The sequence below is a fragment of the Centroberyx affinis genome, unplaced genomic scaffold, assembly GCF_046629955.1.
Source record: "Centroberyx affinis isolate AG114_WGS23_722 - 3 ecotype Tasmania unplaced genomic scaffold, CSIRO-AGI_Caff_v1 ptg003528l_1, whole genome shotgun sequence".
Classification (NCBI taxonomy): Eukaryota; Metazoa; Chordata; class Actinopteri; order Beryciformes; family Berycidae; genus Centroberyx; species Centroberyx affinis.
Genome location: NW_027281472.1, coordinates 48,128 through 73,521, shown reverse-complemented (window position 1 = coordinate 73,521; position 25,394 = coordinate 48,128). Strand labels below are relative to the sequence as shown.

The 25,394-nt window shown below is 41.0% G+C and overlaps 1 protein-coding gene across 1 annotated transcript in view; it reads right to left on the bottom strand.

Annotated features, from left to right (window-relative positions):
• The window catches only part of adcy2a (adenylate cyclase 2a), a 67,559-nt gene that overhangs the window by 3,178 nt on the left and 38,987 nt on the right, over positions 1-25,394 (bottom strand). Inside the window, exons 5-23 of the mRNA XM_071539856.1 lie at positions 23,874-24,022; positions 23,597-23,708; positions 22,984-23,111; positions 20,528-20,686; positions 20,197-20,329; positions 19,312-19,488; positions 19,170-19,213; positions 18,897-18,977; positions 18,586-18,655; positions 18,239-18,336; positions 17,708-17,792; positions 15,026-15,163; positions 12,871-12,990; positions 12,472-12,656; positions 7,652-7,736; positions 4,590-4,748; positions 2,511-2,657; positions 1,603-1,713; positions 609-720 (exon numbers count right to left, since the gene is read on the bottom strand). Of these exons, the coding sequence (XP_071395957.1) occupies positions 609-720; positions 1,603-1,713; positions 2,511-2,657; positions 4,590-4,748; positions 7,652-7,736; positions 12,472-12,656; positions 12,871-12,990; positions 15,026-15,163; positions 17,708-17,792; positions 18,239-18,336; positions 18,586-18,655; positions 18,897-18,977; positions 19,170-19,213; positions 19,312-19,488; positions 20,197-20,329; positions 20,528-20,686; positions 22,984-23,111; positions 23,597-23,708; positions 23,874-24,022 (2,293 nt within the window). The remainder of the gene's footprint in view (positions 1-608; positions 721-1,602; positions 1,714-2,510; positions 2,658-4,589; positions 4,749-7,651; positions 7,737-12,471; positions 12,657-12,870; positions 12,991-15,025; positions 15,164-17,707; positions 17,793-18,238; positions 18,337-18,585; positions 18,656-18,896; positions 18,978-19,169; positions 19,214-19,311; positions 19,489-20,196; positions 20,330-20,527; positions 20,687-22,983; positions 23,112-23,596; positions 23,709-23,873; positions 24,023-25,394) is intronic.

Here is a 25,394-nt window from a genome sequence, read left to right as displayed (position 1 = left end):
AAATTATTTCAGTCCCGAATTAATTCTTGCACCCGTTGCATAGCTACTAATTCCATTTTCACTGCATCAAAATCTGATAAATGTTGACAAAGATCTGTAATAAATTATAGGTGACCATAGGTTTACATCTGAGCCAATTCATTTTGGATAGACCCTATGCTACACATCAGAACTGCAGTATCTTGTTTCTAAAGACAGGGGTATTGAATATTTCTCATTAGATGATCGGTAACATTGACACTAGTTTGGTTATCCCAAATGTCATCTGAGATAAAGGTAAAATTATGTTCAAATGAAATTGGATTCATAAAGCAACCCTGCCAGCCAATTTGGCTTTCATATAACAACAGACAAAGGCATTGATACAGCATGCAGTAAATACATAAATACATACATGCAGTAAAACTGCTCTTTTTAGCTGGTGTCATGGTTTTAACATGGTTTAGCATGTCCCATAAATGACCCATAATCAAAAACTGATTCATGTTTTGCCTCATACTCATCTTTCCATTTGCAGCTCATATTACAACATATAGACGACTCAACCTTCGCTCGCTCTTGCAACACTTACTGTATGCTTTTGATTGTAGACTGTGAGTGTAACTCACCAACTCTGAGTTTGAAGTCGTTGAAGGAATGTTTGTTGATGACATCCAGCTTCCCCACCAAGGCAAACGCAAACTCCACCATGGTTCCTATGTGCATGTACTGTCTGTCATGCTCCTGGGAAGACGAGAAGGAACACAGACAACAACACATTCATTTTTAGTAACAGATGTGCATGTTTTTTATTGCAGCCAGATAAAGTGATGAAAGCTGGTATGAACAAAGACATGGGTGATTAGAAGTGATGGGGATGGCATCAAAAATGATTACATGCACGGTGTCTGGAAGATATATATATATTGAAAAAAACTTGATGCCATTTTGAGCAAGATTTAAGACCAATTTCACCACAAAATAAATCTGAAAATTTATATAAAAAAAAATTAAAAATAGGAAAACGACTGTTGATTTCTCATTAGAAAAGTAGAGCACTGAGAAAACCTTTACCATGTCAGACTAAAAGTCTATGTTTAACAGGATTCAAGACCTTTTAAGGCCTTGAATTTCAATAATTAAGTGAAGACATTTGGTAAGATCTGAGGGAGTTTTCGCTTGCCAACTATCCTCCTTGAACCATGAACCAATTGCCAAGTGAACACAGTAAATAGCATATTCAGATGCAGTACAAGTTTTAAGGTGACCTTAGTTACTCAGGAGATACTGCTCCTAGGTAAAACAAGTATGCATAATACCTAGCAGCAGAGATGGTAATGATAATGTGCTGCTGTACTACACTTAAAGGAACAGCACAGGTCGTAATCTTGTTCAAAGAAGAGTAACAGCATTATCAGGGATGGGGGCAATTCATTTTTTACTAAACTAATTTAGGAAAATGTAAAGTCACAAATTCAATATATTTGTGCTTAAAAAGGTCAACGTCCTGTATTGAATAAATAATTGAATGCTTGGTCATTAACCAATGAATAGCAGTTTCAGGTTATAATCTGAATTGATGAACTAAAGAACTGTGTGTGTGTGTGTTTGTGTTGAGCATACCTGTGTTGTGTACTCAGGCCCGGGTGATGCGTTCAGCCCAGTAGCAGCCATGTAAGTGCTGCCAATGGTCTTGATCTTCTCCACCCCACTGAATTTAGGCTTGGACAGCAGCTACACACACGCAAACGCAAACACACACACACACATACACACACACACAAAAGGACTAATGCACATGAGGCTTTCATGGAAACAGTCATGCTGTAGCTGTATACACATGATACGTCAAAGAAACCATAGGAATATATGTTATAGATCTATACAGTATGTTTTAGAAGTGACAACATGTACAATGTTTTTTATAAAGAACAATATCCCAACTCCATATGCAGTCTTATTAATAAATAAGAGGCATTGATGCTTTCTGGTAGGTTTTTGGCTGTAAAATGTAACTACATCACATTGTAAAGAATCTGAGTAGAAAACATACATGGTTGGTATCAAAGCATCCAATCACAGACTAGCAAAGCAATGCCCTTACAAAAAAGTTACATGTGAAAACCCACATGTGAATTCAAAGCACATGTACTTTTTGGACACATGTTGGGTTTCATACGTGTGAACATGTGAATGTCCCACCTGTGAATTGTCTCTGCATGTGAAATCAAGTGTTCACATGTGAAACAAATATTGTCATATGTAATGTCAGATGAAAATGTTCAAATGTCATGTAATGTCAGAATACAACGTGAAAAAGATTGTTCACATATGAAAACCAGCATGTGTCCAAAACGTACATGTGCTTTGAATCCATTGCCATCCATTGCCATCCACATGCATTTTCACATGTAACGTTTTTGTCAGGGTGATTTTCCTCGGTTTCTTCCAAGCATTGGAAACACTGTCAGCCAGTTACCATTATTCATGCTGCACGTTCCTGATGTTCAAAAAGACCCAGCGTAAATTACCTCATCAAAATCAGCGATGATCTCGTTGAGGAGCCTGAGGCACTCTAAGCCTTCCTTGTTGACGTCAGACTCGGTGTAGAACTCTTTAAAGTCCGGGATGGAGGCGAACATGACACACACCAGGTCATAGGACTGGTGGTACAGATCCTGCGGGACAAAAAACAGGACTTGTTGTTATCATGGAAAGGAACAGGAGACGTGATCCTGCGGTTAAAGACAAAACACAGACATTAGCCTGGAGAGACGCAAAGTTATAAAAGCCAATCCACAGACTTTAAAATGAAAAGAATGTACACAAGATACTAAATGATAGACCACAGACTTTAAACATGGAGCAAAAAAACACAAGACAATATCCTAAAACGACAGAAAGTGCTATAACATGGATGGGACACAGACGAGACAAGGTTTTTTTTTCCTGTGTAAATCCAGGCTTGTACACCTTGACAATACTCTCCAAGGAAAACAACAGACTTTAGTTGGATTTACACACAGACAGAACATTGGATGATAACCTTTTCCAGCCCATTTCAGATCATTGATTTAATCAGTGTCTACCTGAGGCAGCATATAAGTTAGTGGTAATTTTTCAACAGCTGCACCTCTGTCTACAGTATACTGTGTAGAATCACAGACAGTCAGACACCACACACAGTTGTCAGACAGTGATATTAAACCGGAAAGACAAATAGTTAAGGAGGCAAATCACTCAATCCACCAAAACAAGTAATAGTTACTCTACTTTAGACTAGCAGCTTGCCTCTGGGTGCTCTTCAAGTGCAGGAATAGAGTCATTTGCTGACTTGTTATTCTGAATTTTTGGCAGAAGCAGCATTCATATTTAAGTACACAAAAACTGCCATGACCTCTACCGCATCCTCTAAACTTCTGACAGCGAAAACTTTACTTTTTACAGTTCTCACCCTCAGAGGCACTCGGGGGATATGACAGGATTCACAATGTTGCATAAACTGAGTCACACAGAAAAAGGCATCACATTCGTCTGCGCCGAGGTTTCACAGAGTGTTTTGTCAACCTTAGTAAAGCACTACCCAAATGCGAGACATTTCAAGTGCCAATTAAATTTTGATGTTGCCTGAAAAAAAAATGTTTTTAATTTGTCTGGCAAGGACTTTACCTAGTATCCAGTACAAAAGTACCTTTATTTGCTGTCTGTCGCTGCTATAGCCCAGTTATCATAAGCGCCAACAACTTGTGTGTTCAGATGCCCTTCTGCACATCACTGTTGTAGACTGTTATTGGAGCATTTGTGGCCTTTCAACCAATCTGCCCATTCTCCTCTGACCTCTGACCTCTCTTATTAACAAGCTGTTTTCTCTCACTGGATGATTTTTGTTTCTCACACCATTCTCAGTAAACTCCACAGACTGTAGTGAAACTACCAGGAGGGCAGCAGCTGCTTCTGAGCTGCTGAACCAACAGCCAGACCACAGTCAAAGTTACTTGGATCATGCATCTCACCCGCTCTAATGTTTGGTTGAAGAAAAAACTAAACCACTTCACCATGTCTGCCTGCTTTATGTACTGAGTTGCAGCCACATGATTGGCTGTTTGGAGGAGCAGGCTATTTGCGTTAATGAGCAGCTGTACCTAATAAAGTGGCTGGTGAGTGTACAGTATATGCCATATGTTTTCTACACCTTATGCTATCCATTTCAATTATGCTCTGACAGTGAGGCTTACCTTACATAGCAATGGATGTCTCATGATATCTATATATTACATGCAAGAATACAGTTTTTTTGGTTGGATTAACTACCAACATAGCAGGGTTTTCCAAACTTTCCCATACTGTATATTTGCTCCAAACCTATTCTATTGACTTGCAACAAAGATTAGCCTTGAGGTAAGCTGCTTCTGGGATGCCTCACCCATAGCTAATGTAGATACTAGTGTGCAGCCATTGGTACTGCAAGGCCTCAGCAGTATGTCAGCATTGCAGCAGTCATTCAGAAGTGGAACATGTATGATGCTATCATCTGTACAATAATATAAAATAACAATCTGACTAAGAATACAAAAATATATATCCACAGCAATAACCAGTGTCATGCTCACCTCGTTCTTCCAGTTGCGTGCCAGGAAGTGTTCTGCAACGTGCGCCGGCAGGACGTTCTCCAGCAAGACCCGGTTGAGGTTCTCCATAGTCTCAATCTCCTCGCACTCCCTCTTGAACTTGTTCTTCCACAGGAAGTCTAACCTACAGTAATATTCATTCTGTTACAAGAGGACACAGAGGTGAAGAGACTGAAGGTACAGCTGTACAGCTTGCTTCCATCAAGTCACAGAGAAAAAAAAAAAGAAAAGAAACGACTGCAAGTGTGGATTCCACAGAAGAAGGCATACGACAGAAAAAAGAAAGATGTCACAGTGAAAAGAAAGAGCTACAAATGTGTCATGTTTGCCAAACAAATATGACTTCCATCAAGAAAGAAAGCAAGAAAGAAAGAATTATTTATGTGGCTTCTGTCAAATCACATAACATAAATAAAAAAATAACAGAAAAGCTACACACATCTAGTCACACTGCAAATGTCACTGCAGTTTTATCGACAATAACAAAATGTCACACAAAACATGACAAGTTCAACCGCACTACATTAACAGAAGTATTGAAAAATACAGTGAAAGGCAAGAAACAGTAAAACGTTGAAAGGCTGATGATGAATTGCCTAATTCACTGCGGGTGTCGAGGGCTACAATGCATAATATGACATTTCATTTTCTTCCATATTGTATGAAGAGCTCACGGCTCAGGTGCCAGAGATGATGATAAATCTATTCCTATTTAAGCCTCTTGTTCTTCATAATGTCACCCGATTATCACTGTATCTCTTCTTGACAATTAATCACTGTGAATTCTCCCGAGAGCGTGTGGCACAATGAACTGATTTGATGGAGTGAATGCATCAATCAGGCGGAATCAAATGTGAGAAATGTGGAAGATGAACTGAAGGGAAAAACAGCAACTCTGAGCGGAAAAAAAAAACAAAACACATAACCAAGCAGAGAAAGTGAAAGTTAATATGGGAAATATAATTACTTGTGACAAGCCATGGAGAGAGAGCGAGAGAGAGGGAGTACAAGAGTGTAAAGAGAAAAGTGTGTGTATACACAACAGGGAAGCAGCATGTGAGTCTGAGTAGATATTAATAAATGGCATCTGTTATTTTTGCTGCACAGACGGTTGCACCTGGCGCCTTCTCATTGGGCTGAAGACATTAGTAATTTGTCTGCCGCAAACACATTTATTAGCCGCCCAAACTCAATCTTGCTCTACTTAATATTCGCGTCGAGAGAATTGCAGCTCTGTATCAAAATCCACCAGCCCTTGTTGCTGACTGCTTAATTTCCTATTTCCCAATATTTGCGAGAGCGTTTTTAAAGATAGCCCCAGAGTTGCGTTTGGGGTAAAGGGAAGATTTTTCTGTGAAGTACACCCATAGGGAATTTAGAGTGCGTCACCAAAGGCGCATTAGGAAAACATCCCTTTTTAGGGCCTGGAAAGCTTATGCTATCCCTGCATTATATCCAGATTTAAAAAATGCACATAGTGAATACCCTAAGTGTACTGTGACGCAAAACTAGCGTCTCTCCAGTGACTCCTCACCTGAAACATCTAATTGCTTTCTGGGTGGAGCAAGAGTATAGTAGTATAGGAAGCATGCAGCAGAAAGTGGGACTCTTGCCTACATCTGCATATCCTCTCATGTAGTTCTCCATTTTAATTCCCTTGGTAAAAAAAGGGAGGGAAGCAGGCGTGCTGTTGTTTCAATAGAAGTGGGGCCCGAGGGATCAGCTGTGGCCCATTTACTGATAAGCTTGGATATAAAACTGTATTACTCTCCCCATGTCTTGTCCCGCTGACCTAGTGCCTTGCTTTCATCCTGCCTTGTAGTCTATTCTAAACCATACGTTTAAAAATAAACACACACAGTCAAACACTTGGGTATATTTTACAGGTACTGTGTTATCTATATTTGTGTAAGCATTAGTTTAGAGTATAACTGTAGATATACTTAGACTGTAAAAAGTAGGGATGGGACAATATATCGAAATTCAATATATATCGCGATACAAAAATGTGACAATATGTTTCGCGGGGCAGAAAAATTAATCGTGATATTCGCTGCATTTTATTCTGCTGTAGTAATCACAAATGATACAGCTTGATCACCACAGTTTCACAAGCTCTCCATCCAAATTATATTATTTACACTTTGCATTTTTACATTGTTGTTTCCATTCTAGCGAGCCAATGCCATCGCTAGAAAGATTTGTGGCTCGGAAATAAACTGAATTCTGCCAGTTAGACTTTGCTGTCATGGAACTTTTATTTGTTACATCACATTGCGTATCGAATCGTATCGGGAGATGAGCATATTGTCCCATCCCTACCAAGTACAGCTGAAGTCAGTACTCAGACTGCAGCTTACAGAGCAGACTGGTGCTCTAGCTGTGGGCCAGTCTCCATCCTCCAGCCTCCAGTATGCAGCCTGCAGCGCAGCATAACACAATATCTTAGGTCCCTGCGTCTCCTGGCTAGTAGATCTAAAAGTCCACACGAGCCGCCGCAGCCCTGCCTGCATAAATCACTGGTTCAGAGTGGACGGTGGGCGGTTAGACAAACTAGTCTCCTGATGCCTCTCTCGCACAGCAGCCTCTCAGGAGTTACTTCATGCCGCGCCGAAGGTTTTTTAATTCTAGAAGATAGATGGCAGCTGCTATCTTTTCCCAAGCTCAGACTAAATAAAGGTATATATAGAGAGAGAGGTGACAGGGGTCTCATTTTATCCGCATTTAAATGAAGCTTTGACAAGCTAGAGGGTAGGTGCTGAAGCAGTGGGCTATATTAAGATCATTTGGTTGCATTCTTCTTTTTGTGACAGTAATTTATTGGCGCACAGGGGGGGGGGGGGATGTTCAGTGCAAATAAATGGTGAGATAGAGGAAAAAAAGGGGGGAGTGCAGCAGCGATGTTGACGTAAGAGCAGAGAATGGATTCATCCTGGAAACAGGATGCAAACAGGAGAGAAAGCGAAGCGTCTGAAGGCTGTGAGGGTGAGTGTGTGCAGGAGGGAGGCGATAGCGCCAGTCACACTATTATACTGTGGACCTACCTGTCTGGCAAGCACAAGCAGAGTGATGAAGAAGATGAAGAGCGAGATAGAGCCCATTGTCTTCAGGTCTTTGAGAACTCCAGGCCTTGAAGGGTAGAGAAAAAAAGAGAGAAATGAGTGCGTAAGAGAGAAAGAGAGAGAGAGATGAAGACAGAGTGAATAGAGAAAAGTGAGGGAGAGAAGAAAGGAGGTATAAAATTAGAAAAAGAGGGGAGACAGAGGAATAAGGGGAGAGAGTGAGAAAGTAAAAGACAGAGAGAGATGAGAGAGAGAGAGAATTTAATTAGAAATTTAGATTGCAATCAGCGGTCCAAGACACATGTCACATGATTGGCCGGCAGACCGTACCATTCCGAGCTGTCACTCGATTAAGACTGTCACTTCTGCTTTGCCCTGACACAGGCTTGTTTACTGACACTATTTGCATTCCAGTGGCTGAGTCGGTGACACTCATTTCCCTGCCAAGCTGTATTCACTAGAGAGGGCAAGCATATAAGAGTTTTTTTCCTAAAATATGCTAAACATCAACCATACAGAGAAAACTTTGTTGAGTCGTGCTCTCTTTGACTTTAGTCCTCCATTAAGTCACTTTTTAGACCAAATTAAGCACGGTGCATATTTACAACTTCAGTGAATGAAGCGGAGCACATTCCATATCTATTCATTATGTTGCCAAATAATGAAATTGCACTCACTTTAGAAAACTGTCTTGTGTCAATTGATGCATGCTAATAAACTACTTTTAATGCATCTACTGTATAATAAAAATGTCCCTCTTTTTTCTTTCCACTTGATGCCATGTTTTAAGCAGAATGCACTAAAATTGCATTGACCTCATTTGCAGGCCAAGTACGGGTAATTCAGGCACAGGACTGAAAACAGCTGCCTGCGCTATTCTGTTAGACCATGGTAATGTTTTGCGCTATTCTTAGATGGATGTGAATTGGGCTATATACTGAAGCAACTGGATACCAATTACCATAATATTATCAGCTTTGTGGGAGGCCAATGTGTCAGTTGAGGCTAATAAAAAACCTACTGTGTACTTACAGAAGGCCAAGTGCCTCAAAACAATGGCACATTTGCAGCTGCTAACTGCAACAACAAAGTTAGTTACACTTGCCAGCCTTACATCAACATCTTGTCTTGTTTCATTCAACCTCCTCTATTTGTCATCTCTCTTGTCTTTCGACTCAAGAAAAGCACTTGACTTCTTCATGGCATAGGCCTACCACTGTCAAATGAACACCCAATGCAACCATCCACACTGATGGTTATTATTACTTATTACTTATTTAGGACCTGAATACTTTCTATCAAGCATATGTCGCTGCTTGGCCTCACCCGTCTCCACATGGTCTGTAATGTGTAGCACACCGTGGGCGAGACTTCCCTTGTTACCGTCCCTCAAAGAAAGCAGTTTCTCTCCCTATTACCTCATTATGCAGTTCATCCTTACTAAGCAGTTAATTTCCTGAGCTGTTACTGTGAGATGAGGCTGTGGGGGAGGAACGTAAACAGGGCTTAAAGCAAAAAAACATTCTGAGCCTGAAATGTTCCTGACTGATGGGGGGGGGGGGGTAGTCAGCACACCACTTAATTCTCTATAAAACTAGTCTAATAACAAGAACAACGAAAACAATTGACACATTTCTGTACACACAGCATTATTAATCTATTAATCTATTAATCTATAAACCTAGTGCAATAAGGATAACTGTGGAGCCCCCCAGGGGTCACCTGGTACAAAAAAAAAAAAAAGATCCGGAAGTCAGTGGTCACGGTTTTCTTACAATTTACTCCTAAACCATGTGCACAGATTTGTATTATCTACATTGATAACATCAAAGAGGGACTTTTAGGCCTATATACAGTGAGCCAGAGCCATTACACACTGCTTGGCATACATATAGTGAGCTGTAATAGCCATTAGGCCATATGTGAACCATAACCATTGATTAATCACATCAGCAGGTCTAATTTATTATCCGATATGTATGTATGTATGTAAACCTTTATTTATACAGGGAGGGCCATTGAGAGTAAGCTCTCTTTTTCAAGGACGCCCTGATTACAGCACAAGATAAAAACACATTACAAACATTACAGTACAAAAAACAAAAAATACAAAAAAACCCTAACCCTAACCCTAACCCTAACAAAAAAACAAACAATAAAACAATATAAAATCACATGAAATTCCCAGGTTCAAATAACAACAAGACTATGAGAAGCATGTGCAATCCCCACATAATGCATCCTCGATATGTGACAATATGAAACTCGTTTAGTCCCTATAAATCATGCTTGTAGAGAAAGCATGTTAATTAAATTGTATATGCAACTCTGTGGGCCGCTGTGGTGTCCCTGTTTGACGTTATATACATATTCAATCAATATACATATTACAAATCCGTGTGTACAGTCTACTAATCCGCGGGCATGGTTTAGGACTCTGTGCGCACTGATTACTAATTCGGTGTCTAATTCGGTTCCGTATGGATTTCCACATCAATTATTTTTTCCTTACCAGGTGACCTGGGGAGCTCTGTAGAGAACAGCCAAAGCAATGCCACATTTTTATGCTGAATGACGATTGTAAATTGTGAAAGACAGATCACGTTCCGGTCTGTCGTTGCTGCTGGAGCGGCAGCTGTAACTATCGCTCCCGGTGTGGTCAGATATCGGGAGTGCGCGCATAGCGGCCTTGTGTCTGGGGATTGATTTGAGGACTGCCCATTGTTCCGACGGCCCATTATTCTGAAACCACAATAGTCTGAAAAATGTCCACCCGTTGGACCGAAAGCCCATTTGTCCGACAGCCCGTTATCCCGGAGGTGGTTGGGTTGAGGCGTGGGGTCACTGAGGTTAGGGTTAGAGCAAGCTTACAGTCAAGGCTGTCAGAAGCCACGGTTGTGGATGGAGCCAGGCATGGAGTTTTCGGACTATTGGGGTTTCGGCCGTTTGTTTTTTACTCCTCTCTCAGTGACGCGTGTATCTTCACCAGCTTTCATAAACTTCGCTTCCATATTTCAGCTGTGCTACATCACGGAATCGGTGCTACGTTGTGATAGAAAGTAGCTTGCTGTTCACTGGATAAAAAAAAAGAAAAAAACTTGCTCGCACTCCATTGGTAAATGTAAATATTGCTTTGCTTCGCTGAATATGATTGGATAAAACGCATCAAAAACAAAAACCCACATGGAGTGAGTTTTTTTTTTTTGTGTCGAAAATAGTTTGTGAATCTAAAACGTCTATATGCCGGAGGTCTTGGCCCTGCGTAAAGCGTAGCGAACGCACTGGGAGCAGAGGGGAGTCAAGTCAGTTTAGGGGGGCGATGGTGGCATGACGATAATATCTTGCATCCACGGGGAATGTGACTTATCTATATTTTGGTCCATGTTTGATCACAGGTCACCATCCACAGTGACACTACACAGACCTGATCACCATTCAGTAGCGACACTGACATAATATTGACATTTCATTGACCTTATGGAGAGAGAGAAAGCGCTCTCCCTTCCTGCCAAAGCTGTGGGGAAAACACTGAGTTGATTGCAAAGTGAGGGGACTGCACTGCTGAGAGAGGTTACAGTAGTTGCATTACCAAATATGACTTGCATTCATGGGGATTGTGACTATATTTTTGGTCCAGGATTATAGAATATATTTTATGACCCTAGTAGGGGGTTTTATCAACGTTTACTTTTTAATGAACTTATTAAGGGATATACATTTGTAATTAGCAATGGTGCTCCCTAGTCTGAATACCAAGTGGAGTAATGTGACTGCTATTAATCAGTCAGTCCAAAACTCTGCTGCTCGCCTATTGACTAGAACTAGAAAGAAAAAACACTTTTAAAAGCATTTCAACGGCTGCCTGTTCGTTTTAGACTTGATTTTAAAATTGTTCTCCTAGTTTTTTAAGTCTCAGTGGCCTCTCGCCTGTCTGACTTGCATTTAAGGTACTCACCCGACAGGACCCTCAGATCCCCTGACAGCAACTTATTGACTATATCAAGATACAGAACCAAAACTTTTGGCTGGGCATCCATTAGAGTTTATGGCCCGAAGCAATGAAATGGTCTGACAGAGGGTCCTTGGAGTGTCGACACATACTTTTTTTAGCACTGCTTTTACCTGAGCTGCTGTTTGTTTTATTGATCGCATTTTATTTTACTTTTCCAACTGCACTTTCCTTTATTATTATTTCATCTCTTTCTATTACTGATCTCTCTGTGAAGCACTCTGTGTTGCACAAAAGTGTATGAAAACGTGCTACACATATAAAGATTGACTGATTGATTGCTGAGAGAGTTCAGGCTCAGTAAAATGTGGTATGGAAGACAGCAATCTTGTATTCATGGTGGGTTTGATCCACTATCCAGTTTCACCATTACATTACACTGACCTTATCAAAAGAGAGGGGGGCTCTCCCTATATGCCAAAGCTATGGGGAGAAGCAAGTGTTGCACAGCAGGTGAAGTAGGAAGCGGGTCTGTGTCCCAGCGGGAGGTCAGGTTGGTGATGTATACTGCATGATGGCTTCTTGTTTGATCGAGTGCCACTGTTTGGCTTTGTGACATTACATTGGATCAGATGGAGATAATGTTTGCTCAGGAGAGCTCTCTCTTTCTCCCTCTTTTCCTTCTACCTTCCCATAATCAACCCCCTCTTATCGCTCTGGTTTTGCCGCTTACTTAGAATCCAGCAGGAGTGATAACAGATTACCACTAATGCGTCTGTCTATCTCTACGTAACGTCATACCTCTCTCTTGCCCCCTCTATCCCACTATCTCTCTCTCTCTCTCTACACCTACCTGTCCAGGATTTCAGTCTTGTACAGGAATTTGCTGTATTCATCCAGCAGGGAAGCATGAGTCTGTAGAATAATGATGTTGTAAACCACTACGGCTGTCAACATGATTATCATCTTCAGCTCGTAGTTTATCCTCAGGAACACCGAGCAAGAGATCAGGCCCAGGATGCAACTGTAAATGAAGTACTATGAAAGATAGATTGATTGATAGATAGATAGATGGAGAGAGAGGGAGGGGGAGAGAGAGAGAGAGAGAGAGAGAGAGAGAGAGAGAGAGAGAGAAATGGTCAAATGTGTAAGAAACAGAAACTAAAATGTATGCATATGTTTACATGAAAACATATTTGGTTTAAATGGATGCAAGGGAGCAAAATGAGTTTGACATAACAGCTTCACTTACAGGTAGGTAGAAATTGTTTTTGTCGATGAAGGTGATTGGTTGTCCATTAGGGTAGAACAGCGTCTCATTGGATGAATTGTAAACAGGAACTGGAGGCAACACACTGTCCTCCAAGAAGAACTGCAACAATCAATAAACAGAGCAAAACATAAAGGTTTGTTTCATTTTGGGACCGAGCAAAAGAAACCCTTTCATTTAAATCCGACACATTAACATGCAAATTGCAAATGCACTTTCTCTGTCTGTAGCCCTTTTGCTTCAGAATACATGAAAAGACAAACTACATTGTAATTGCTGTAGGAAAAGACAGCCTTGTTAGATAACGGGCCAGTAGTGACAACCATTCAATAACTGTCCTTTAAAGCCAACCTGCAGGATAAGATGAGGATGGCTGCCCCAGTGAGCAAAGCCAAGTAAAATCGGTTCATCCGCCCTGAGCGACTGACCCACGTCAGGCGCAAAACAAGATTATAATCTCTGGAATCGATTTGTGTGAAGGTCTAAACCGGGGTCTCGACACCGTGCTTTATCACCCCTCCCTCCAACCCTCCGGCTACAATTCCACCTTTATCCGAGCCCTTTTATTTTTGCCATTTCCCTCTCAAACAGCAGTAAATCTAAATCAGCTCAATCCGAATGTTAATGGTGAACGGCAAAATAACAATGGAAATGTTATTTATTCCCCTTATCTCTAAATGCAAATGCAGTTCCTTCATTCTTTTCAGCTGCAGATTATAAAGGGAAACTATAATCGCTTTTGACAAAGGGAACCGACATTCTGCAAAAGCTTGGCAAAAGAAAAACAACGCAAAGAAGAATTGAGATTAGTTTTCTACATCTGATTGCATAGTGAAATATCCGATTTGTTAGAGGCAGAATAAACAAAAGAAATTGAAAGTATGGAGATAAACATTACATATTAAAATGCTGGTGCAATAAGCATATGAACCCTGAGCGCTCTGTAAATCCTGAAGCTAAACACATGACCATGCAAAACTGACAAACCACTGTGGTTCATGAATGACTTTGTTGTGTGCATCCATAGCCACTAACCATGACTACTGAGTCATATTCAGCAGAATGACAGACAGCATGCACAACAGGCACCGCGTCCTTTTTTCTGTTGCAAGGAATCAACATTAAAGGCATTTTCAGATTTACTAAGTTCAAAGCAAATAGAGCAGAGTCCCTGAAAAGACTGAATGTCAGCTAAATTAAGCAACAGTGAGTCTCATGTAGTCCTTCTGATGTCATTTTTTGTATTTCTCAGTTGTAATGCTCAGTGAGTAGGATTTTGCCCAAATCTGAAACACGCCTGATTGTCCCATGTTTCCTATTCATTTAGTATTAGCGGAATCATAATTCCTATTCATTTAACATTAGTGGAATCAGAATTCCTATTCATGTAGTATTAGCAGTGGCCAAATTTTCTTTACGTTTGTGTTTTTACCGGTCTTTTTACAGTATGGGAGCAACCCTATAAAATGGGAAATAAGTAAGATTTTTAATGTCCCATAGTACAAAATGACTATAATATATCTGTGAGACTTTGGTTGTTGTTCAATACCAATGACTCAACAATTACGAAAGCAGTATTATTATTACTACAGTATTTTGCATTGTGATATATTGCCTCTTCACTAGAGGTTTCTATTGGATCTCTGCTCCAATTAGCTAGCTTTGAAAATGTGACTTTAATGTCAATTACAGGCCACCATCACTCGAGGGGACAGGTGGAGCTTTTGGGCTGTGGCAGAGACTTGTGTAGGAGATTCCTACTGGTTGCTGGTCAATAATGGCTGTAGTTTACTTAATGCCCCTTTAAAATGCAATTCCCTCATTTCTTCAATTACTTCGTAATTAGACAGTAACAGAGTATAATATGGTGAACAATGAGTTGTCATGCAGAATAAGAGGAGAGACAGTAAGAGAGTAAGACAGTTTTTGCTTCAGTGTGTAACCAACTCAAAAGTCTGAGAAGCAAATATTTCAAGTCCAGGTTAGTATAAACCCAGTAGTAGCCAAAGAACCAGGGTTTGTTGCATTCTGTTAATGTATAATCACACGGCAGTTAGAGAAGGGGAGCTAAACTCCGCTCTCACTGAAGCCTCATTAGCAGCGCCCCTCCCTTACTGCAGTAAACACAAAAGCTTACCATGTTGAAGACCGCCATGACTAGTATTAGAGCTGTGGTTGTCATGGTGAGAGTGATGCGGGGCCACGGCTTGTTGGCGATAATGCCTGATGACCTCAGCAGCCACATCCAAGACGTGGAGGCGCTTTTACTGCAGTGCTGAGGGGACACATACACACCAACAGACAAACAGAGACATGTACAGGTAGAAATACACGGCGTGAATACATGGAATACACGGCGCAAACATATGAAAGGACGTGGACACACAAACATACAAACATACACTCGCGCCCACACAGAGGAATAGACGGCAAGACAAGCATATGTGCACAAACAAAATAGAAAACAGACAGGGATACACACATACACACACACAGGTTAATCTTCTCTGTTGAGTGAAGACAAATGATGTGAAATAAATGAAACGATACATAACTGGCTCACGCAGTGAAGCACCTATGACTGATTATCTTCTAATGGCCTTACCAGTGCCAATCACCAAGTGTGAGAGGCATACAATTACTGGAAGTGGGGTCCAATTAACTTAATGCTCCATGCTTCAATACATCTCAAACTGCATACAATAATAGCGTCCCAAAATGACCACTACAATTGATTCCATTATGTGCAAAGTGATGTTAGCAACCAGAATACATTGCATCCAACTGCACTGATTTTTTTTTTTTTTCTAACTTCCATTAGCATCAAAGCAAGACTACAGGCTTGCTAAATAGCTCCACGTCCTGCTTCACTAGTTCAGGAATCAAATCAATATTGCTGAGGGCAAAGTTAGTCTGCTTTTAAGAGGGGCGGCACAGTATACAGGACTCAAATAGATTCCACTGCTGCACTTTGTAATCAGCCTCCTCATAAAATACTGCAATGTTCAAAACTGATATGCCTTATAGCGCAGCCATCACCATTTTAATATGTTTACATACATTCACTGTTTCTTTATGGGGAGACGATGCAATACAAGTCAAACCATCCCAGGCTTCAGCAAATGCTAGCTGGCCCACTTACAGTCAATCGCTTTTCCTCTGTGCGACCCTGCCTTCGGCTGAATGTGTCTCATAGCTAGATAATGAAAGCAAAAGCCTAAATCATTTGCTTGATCATCTCAGAGCATTCCCTGAGCATCATTGAAGCTGAGTGGATGTGACATTTGAATGGCTCGGAGATGTGCATTACAATACTCTGAACCCAGCGTGGCAGACTGTATTATTCAGGATCACCGGAAATATAGTGTCACAGTGGGATGTGCTGTTTTGTTTTTTGAACACAAGGCGTTTTCAAAAGCATATCTTATCTAGTTTACACCTCTCGACCAGCAACTCTAGTCAAGACATTTACGACTCAAATGAGACAAGTGACTGGGAATTTTCAATCAAAGCACAGAGTAAGACGATCCGCCCGGGGCTAATTGAGAGGAGAAGAAGTCAAGTTCCAGTTAGAGAACCAGCAGAATATGTAACGCGGTTCATCAAATAAACATGTCTGACCTTTAAAAGGTCCCCGGCAGCACTCCCTCCCAACAGTGACAAAGTTTCCGTAAGAAATGCTAAGTAGGTCAATACCTCATTTTGTGACCGGGAATGGAAAAAATAGTATATGCATAGTAAAGCATGCTGATGTTGGAGTGCCACAAGGGTGGAAACTCAACTTGCAATCAGACTGTCTGGTTGGATCAGCTGTCTGATTTTCAAAGGCTGTCTGGATTTACATAGGAGCAGAAAAAAACATTTATTTTGGAACGTCATTAGAATCAGATCTTCCCATGTTCAGCCTGCAATGATGAAAACACAAAATCAGAAATGCACTCCTGATTTGATTTTAACCTTATGTGGCACTAGTTTAGATGTGGGTCAATTGGAGCTGAAAGATTTGCTATTCTTCTATGAATCACAGAAGATGGATTATATTAAGAGCCGTCTCTTCTTTAACACGCTGTATAAATCTGGGGAGCTTCCATCGTTACAGCCTTGATTCCCTCCCCGTCTCCCGGTACAAAGCAAGCGAGTATGCTCTTGAAACTGACAGACACAAATCTCAATTAAGTCGGCCAGTATTCCTATGTGCAAAGGATCAGTATCTTCCTTCCATGAGGCCAATTCTGCACTGAGGAACCCGAGGACAGGCTTTCACCGCTGTCGGCAAATTCCCCAAAAAGTAGACAAGGAAGGAGCTCAAGCAAAGATCCAGCACTGCCAAAGAGAGCTGACAAGAGGCAGTAGGAGGTTTCTAAACTTTAGCTATCGTGTTGTGTGTATTTTTTTTTTTTTAAGCCTTGGGCAACATCCAAAGGAGACCACAGTTCAGAGCCAAGCAGCAGATTCTCACTTACAGAGAGCTAAAGACCAAACATTGGGAAGAATGGGTTGTAGTGGCCTGTGGCATATTAGGCTTTATGCTATCTTTTATGTTTACTCCAGTAGTTATCTGGTTTTTTTTGCCTTCGTTCTCTTTCCTTTTTTGGTATTTCATTCATTTTTAGTAGACGGTGGGGATCACACAAGTGAGCTGAGGCAGCGTTTGAACTCAGGCTCTTGTGCATGTTCCAATGTACAGCGTACGCCTGCGATGGCGATGCGTGCTCTTTTGTTAATATAAGGATTCCAAAGAAAGTGTAAGAGCGATGTTGCCATTTAAAACATGTCCAAAAGAGAGCAGTAGATTGATTTACAGATGCACACCACTCACCAGAAAGTGTCCAATGAAACATATGAAGAGGATCAAGGAGAGAATAAGGAAAGCCATTCCAAAGGATATTCCCAAGACTGTTGTTCTGAAAAGAGAGAAAGAAGTACATGTGGTCTTAAAACGTGTCTGTTCACACTTGTTTTTTTTTATGACTTTGAGTCTTCCTTCCAGTCATTTAATTTCCTTTAACATTGCTCTGTTGTTGCAGATGCTGTGTTGTATTGTTTGTTCCCTGTCTCTTTTGTGTGAAGCACTTTATAACCTCAGTTCATACCATATAAATAAAGATTTACTTCACTAAACATTTACTTTATCATCAACAACTTCGCTCAAAATTTCATGTCATTGTGTAAAAAGTCACAGACAGATCGTCTATTGCTAAAACTGACCTGTCAAGTCACAAAGTTTACTTGAGAAATGTATATTGCATAAGAATAAATACAAAGTACATGCTTACAACACTAAAGCAGGGAGTTAGATCAGGTAACAGTGATGCTATTTCTAGTGTAGTATTAAATAGAGCACACATACTTTGGTAGGACCAGAATCTGCACAATGAAGATGCAGAAAAAGATCAAACAGGCGCAGGTGACATAGTACTTGAAGGCCGGCAAGGTTGTTGCTCTGTACTGAAAGGAGAAAAAGAAGGTCAGGCTTTGACAAAGCTTTTTAAAACTGATATTTGCCCCACTTCAAAAGCTCCTCTACTCCTTGACAGACACGCCAACTCCCCCCTGCGATTTGCCAGACTGAAACTGGATGTAGGCGAGAGAACAGGCAGTAACAATATGTTCCGGTTCTCTTTGAACCAAACTACTCCGACATATCTACATCTACTGAGCTGTGATTGATACCAATTTGCTTGTGCTGTCTCTTACCTCCTTCTCTAAGGACTTGTTGTGAAAGAATAATGATATTCTCTGGATGTCTTCAGACTTCAGCCACTGCCTGGAAGTATAGAGACATAATTCAAAAGCAGAAGAAGAAATATTTGGGAGGCAAAGCACTGTATTTAATAAAATGTCCCCTAAAATAAGGGGATCCATGCCATAATTTGTGTTAACTTCTCATTCTTTTTTCATCATAACTAAGTTACTATAGAGCTTATCAGCATTAGCATAATTCCCAAAGCATTCTGCTTTCACAACCAGTCAAAATTAATGATAATTCTTTTTAGGAACACCCTTACTTTTGCGAATTTATCCCATCAAAGGTCCTGATCATCCTCTCGTTAAGTTCCTCCTCAAACCGTTTCTTCTGGGACTTTGTTCTTTATTGGGTAGCAAGAAGAAAAACAGATAAAACATCTCTTGATTTCACATTACATTAGTCACACTCATCAAGGCCTCTAGCTCAAGTCTGCTCTTGTTAAACAGTCATCTGTCTCTGTGATATCAAGGCATTGGGGGATAATCCTCCCACAGAAAATGGTGCTGGAGCTGTGCGAATCGAGCAAGCTAACCTCTCTGATCTCCTCTGGAAGTGATACTGCCCCATCGGCACATCCTGGAGCGAGAGAGGAGAGAGATGGGTTACAAGCTACGGCCGAACGTCCCGAACGTCCAAATCGCAACACACAGGTGGTAAAAAAAAAAAAGACTCACAGCAGTGTTGATCTTTCCGTTCTCGTTCGTCATGCTGTCTCGGTGGTGCAGGTTGGCGAAGGGCTTGGCGGCTCCCCAGGACTCCAGGTAGCGGGTCATTCGGACCGAGGCCCTCATCTTCGCTCCGTCCAGTGTGTGTCTGGGACGGTAGTGGTGCTGCGGGCTCCGACGCTCCACCTGGACACACACACACACAAATCTTTATTTTATTACACACAGGGTGAACTGCATGCAGAATCATCCTATTGATGTTTGCTATATAAGGGGAGTGTATTCATAATGCATAGTAGAAAACAGCAGAGAAATAGAAAAACAAGGTACTGCTTGAATATAATATGTTTAAGGGCATTAGGCTTTCTGAAAGCATGCTCTAGCACAAAATGATGGGAAAGTGTCTTGCTGGAATTGAATCTAAGACACATTTAAATTTAAGACCAATACCTCATCAAGCACCTGGAATGTCAAAGTTCAATTTCAATTATACACTCCAGCTGAAAGGAGCAACATTTTGGGTCGCAAGATGAGTTATGGGATAGAAGAAAAACATATTTCTACTATACAAGTTTATTATAATTTCAATATTTTCTGGGTTTTCTCTAATTCTCTCTAATTGTATTGTGAAATACAGCATATGTTTCAGCTTCTATGCCTCCTCTGCGGTATATGAAACAACCTGAAAAGGGAAAATCATTCTTTGATTGAACTGTTCACAATGCATTATGCACAATTGTGATGAGGGGGCATGATAGTTGGCATTGCTTTGCTTTAAGGGGTCACGAGCGTGTGAGTTTTTCATTGATCTCCCCAAGTGATTAATCCTTCCAAGTAAAATAGGTGACTGCTTCTCTTTCAGGAGAATTCATTGACCCCCCGTGTATGTGCTACCTTTGGGTTGATGACAAGGTAGGTGATGACTCCATGCTCCTTCAGGTAGGGGTCTCTCTCCTGTCCATCCCCATCTTCCACCTTGTAGGCTCCATTCAGGTGCTCCAGTGTTACTGAGGTGATATGGACTCGCCTGGCAATTAACAGACGTGGTCAGTCAATTAATAGTTTAATCTTCAATGATCATTAATAATGGATCTGGCTTTATCCTTCAGCAGGGATTAACAGTGACCAACAGGACAAAAATCACTGCAGATAAAGTAGGATTAGGAACAAAAGTAGTTTCTAAATGTTTCTAGGCAACATTCAAAAATAAACGTTTTTTGCTCACCCTGGTACACCGCCTGCCTCCATATGATTGGCCAGTGTGACATCATGTGACCACACATCATATTGCCACTTCTGAAGTCCAATCACGCCACACAGGACATTCCCAGAATGCACCCCAACACGCATGTTGATGTCCACCCCTGTGGCGTCCCGCACTTTCCTGTTGTGCACAAAAACATACATTTACTAAAGTAGAGCCACAGAGAATCGTTACCCATCCCATCTATCTTGTAAATAAGACAAGGTGTTATTAAAATGAGAGAGTACAGATGTAACCATTATAGACATTCCACTTTTACATGCTTTCTGCTCATCTGACACATCTTTGATCCACTTAAAACGAGTTACAGAGCAGATTTGGATTGTGCTTCTACTGGACAGATGTAGGATATTTTTTATAATTACTAGTAATATACACCAGATGCACAATCCAGCACAATCTAGACCAGTGTATCAATACACAATCATCATTTATGCTAAATATAGTTCTAATTTGATGATGCCAAGATAACATGGAAGCTTTGGTTATTTAAAAAAAAAATCATTAGAACTACTCATGAAAAATGTACGTACAATCTCTATTCTTTTCAACCTAAAGAGATTTAGCCAGACAAAACACCTAAGAGATGACATTCTTAGTGCAGGTCATGGATGTACAAACATGCACACTGTAGAATATTGTGGACGATGGTGCATCATGTGTCATCATATGGTAGTATATGTGTTCAACAGTAGGTCATTAGATGTCTGTTGGTGTGCTTTATACAATAATCATTCAGTGTTGAGCCGCGGAAGATCATCAGACATAGAAATTCTTCCACAATACCCCAACTATCCTTCACCCACAGGACCTGGCTGAAGCCCGCTGTGTCAACAAGCTCCGGCCCTGCCGGAGTGTCCTTGAGCAACTCGCTGAATCCCTACCAGCTAATTATGATTCTCATCATTAAAAATATCATCATGTCCTCTGAAAGCACTTTCCCCTACTCCTTGAATGGTTTGGCAGCAGCTGTTACACTTGAAGGAAACGTTTGGCTCTTCTGTGCCAGCAGTGCAACGGTAGAGTCAAGAAACTAACTCACTATTTCCCACTCGAAGACAGGGTAATGTTGTATGCACATGCACACACACGCAGCATGATCCTCATTTATGTACGAAAGCATATCCTCTACACAAACATACACACACACATAAACATATGAATACATAAACATGCCATCAAAGCTGCACACTAATTCCCATTCTGCTAAAAGATCTAAGGATAGTGTGGCATACATACATCCATATGTGCACGCACGCGCGCACACACACACACATTCAATTGAATTAATTTAGGAAGGTATTTTTTTACACAGTACTCTCTCATTGATAAAGGAAATGACGTTTCTAATTAACTTTTGTATTGTGACTAACACATTGAGGCAAATACGTACATATAAGCACATAATACATCCTTGGATACTTGTAAGTGAACACACCCACGCACACATACAGTACACACAAATGCCTGCACACACACACACACACAGGTAGGTGTGGGGCCACTGGCTGGGCTGATGTCAGTGGCAGCGTGCGTCATTTCCCCTCGGTGAACTGCAGAAGCCTCTGGGCTAATTATCAGCTCTGCCAGGCACATTGTCTGACAAAGGCTACACTAAATCCTAACCCGCCGCACCCCCACAACACGGACAAGGCACAAACACTCACACAATAATACATCCTCACACTCCTAAGTGCAGTGAGAAAAACAGCGTGCACACATGAAACACAAAGCCCTCCCTCCCTCTCTCTCTCTGTATGTCTTTCTCTCTCTCTTTCACTCTCCTCCTCCCTATAATCTCTCTTTGCTTGCTTTCTTTTTTACTCAAGTATTATACATGGTCTCTCTCTCTCTCTCTCTCTCTGACACTCTCCCCCCTCCCCCTTTGCCTTTGGCTGATGCCTAGAGGCGAGACAGGACCTCGCACTCACCACCACTGCTCTTCGACCCGTTTTTATGCGGCTACATTTATGATGAAGAAAAAAACATGACTGGTAGTGACGTTACAATACAATGCAAGTTAAAAAAGCACTGTGCTCGAATTACCTGGTAATATAGGTGTTCAGAAGTAGTACCTAACGTTTCCAGAAGTATAAAGAGACTCTTTGATATACCGTATGGGAACAGGAAAGCACTACACTCAGGTGATGTTATGCATGTTTCTTCTATCCTTTATTTAATTCCATTTAATTTTAGGTGAGAAGTGTTTTGATCTCATCTGTAAAATCTGTCATTTGTCAGATAACTAAAACCTAAATTTAACCTGTTTACAGTATTAGTCGTCATAGTCTCCCACCCTTACATCTATCCACCATTTGTGTTGCATCGCGAACAGTGAAGTAGCAGTGCAGCGAGCATGTCAAAAATGGAACTGTGTATTTTTGTAGGTAGCACTGCGTTATGTAACTGAGACTTACTTGATGGCCTCGCACATGTCCAGACCCATTTTGACACAGTTCTTAGCATGGTTGGGCAGAGACTCGGGCAGGCCGGACACACAGTAGTAACAGTCGCCCAGGATTTTGATGCGCATACATTCGTTTTCCTGCGAGGAAAAGGTGGGAACAGAGACTCAGATAAAAGGTCCCGCTGATGTACAGAGAAGGCAACTTTTTAACTTCTGGATGAAAGAAAATCTCTTTATAGTTCTTTGAAGAAAAAAACACACCCTTGGATACTCTGTTTGCTGGTGTACCCACTTTGGTGGGTCTAGAAAGAAGACCATGGGTGTCACACCTGAACAATTTTAAGGTGGAGCTGCCGATGAACTGGCAAAATTCAAGACCAATCAATATGTCTTATAAGTGAGTTTGGATATCCATTATATTCATAAACCAATTGTATGTGCATTGTCATACCCCCAAATTTGTGCATATCAGTTATATTCAAATATAACCAGTAAGAGGAAACTGTTTAATTTGGATATGCACAACAAAAATGAAAAACCCCAAACTATTAATTCTTATGTTTGCCTAGCACTGCATTAGGATGTGTGATTTAGCTACAAGAGTCCAGTAATGAAATGTTTACCTTGGCAATTTGGTCGAATTTGCCAAAAAGCTCATTCAGCATGTGCACCAGCTCTCCAGGGGAGCAGTCACTGGCCAGCCGTGTGAATCCTACTATATCTGCATACAGTATACTAGAGATGGAAGAGAAAATATTCAATATACACTCAGCAAATTCTCTATCCTCAACACTCTGAAAGTAGATATGAATATGCCTTGGTACTGCACAAAATCTGTAACAGAAGTATTTGTTAGCCTGCTTGGTTACGGGAGGGTAAATACGAATAAATAATACATGCCTGACATTGGTGTGTCTCTGGACATAGAGGTTGTGAAAATTGTTTGTGTTCTCAATCTGGCCAAAGTTTGGCCCCTGCAGTCTCTGGATGATCTCAGCCTTCATCACGCGGGCAATGTGAGCTGGCAGCAGTGACAGCAGGAGACGCTCCTAATACAGGACACAGGGATGAGGGAAGAAGAGGAAGAAGAACAAGGAGGTAGAAGGGGAGAAGAATAACAAGGAAATAGAAGCAGATGAGCAAATGGAAAAAAGAAAGGAATACTGTTTTGTTTTTGCCATTTCATAGATATATTTGGATTTCTTTTTATGGTATTTTGCTTCATTTGGTAATGTACAGTGGACAGTGACAGTTTTATGTGCAGTACAAACACTTAAAAATGTAACAGTTTACTTTAGATTGCATTTATGGGGGGAACTTTCCATCATACATCACAAAGATGCCAGCTTCAACATAGCTGAACCCACTTCAGCACTGTAATTACAGTCCCACACGTGGAAAGAGAAGAGATCACACCCTTGCTATGCTTTTTAATCAGCATCTTAAATAAACATTTGGGAAAAGAGCAAACTGTTTTATTTTGGACAAAATATCATATTGGGTCCTAGCGGCAAACAGATCGGTACTTCGCTATCACCCGGCAATTTCATGGCACCACATCCCGCTGATTTAGCCCTTTACATTTACAAACACTTAAATGAAGTGTTGGCCCAATTAACTGGTGAGTTTAATCACACAGCGGCACGGTGAAGTTCAAAAGCTGGGGTGTGCACAAAGATGCCCAGCAGTTAGTTAATTTGTTTTAATTAGATTCAGAGTATGTTCTCGCAGGGATTCGATGATTTAGCACCCAAACAATCACACACTTTTTCTCAGTACCATGACCCAGGATTAAGGTTGATTTATGGTGATGAACACAGAACAAAGCTTTGATTTTAATTACCTGAGCATGCATAACAAAGATGCTAATACAAACATTCCTATCCCATAGCTACTTGTCACGTAATCAAGGAATAATCACCAGGAACCCTGATGGGCAAAGATTTCAGATTCTCAGCATATTGATATTTGATTGAATTCAGTCCTGATTTGATTCTGACGACCTTTCAGGACTGGAGGAGAAAAAAACTGTCATCATCCCGTTGTCAGCCTCTATTGCAGCTTCAAGCGCTGAGTGGAGGTTAATTGGCCACTACATTGGGTCAGGTTGACTTCCTGCGCCTCAAGGTAATGAGCAATGTAGAAAACTGTTTCAGACTGCTCATTATTCTATTACCAGCCACCAAAAGACAGACTCACCCCTTATTCACCTCACAGTTTCTCTTATTTAGTGGGGGTAGAACCATCTCTCTCTCTCTCTCTTTCTCTCTGAGGCTAGATTTTTTTTATTCTGTGCCAACCTGCCCAGCGGTTAGCGAATAAAACTCCCCTTAGGGTGAGGAGAGGTTGAAGGTTGGAGAAAACGCTTTATTAAGCCAATGTCACCCCCCACACACACACCTTGACAAGCGTCCCGGAACC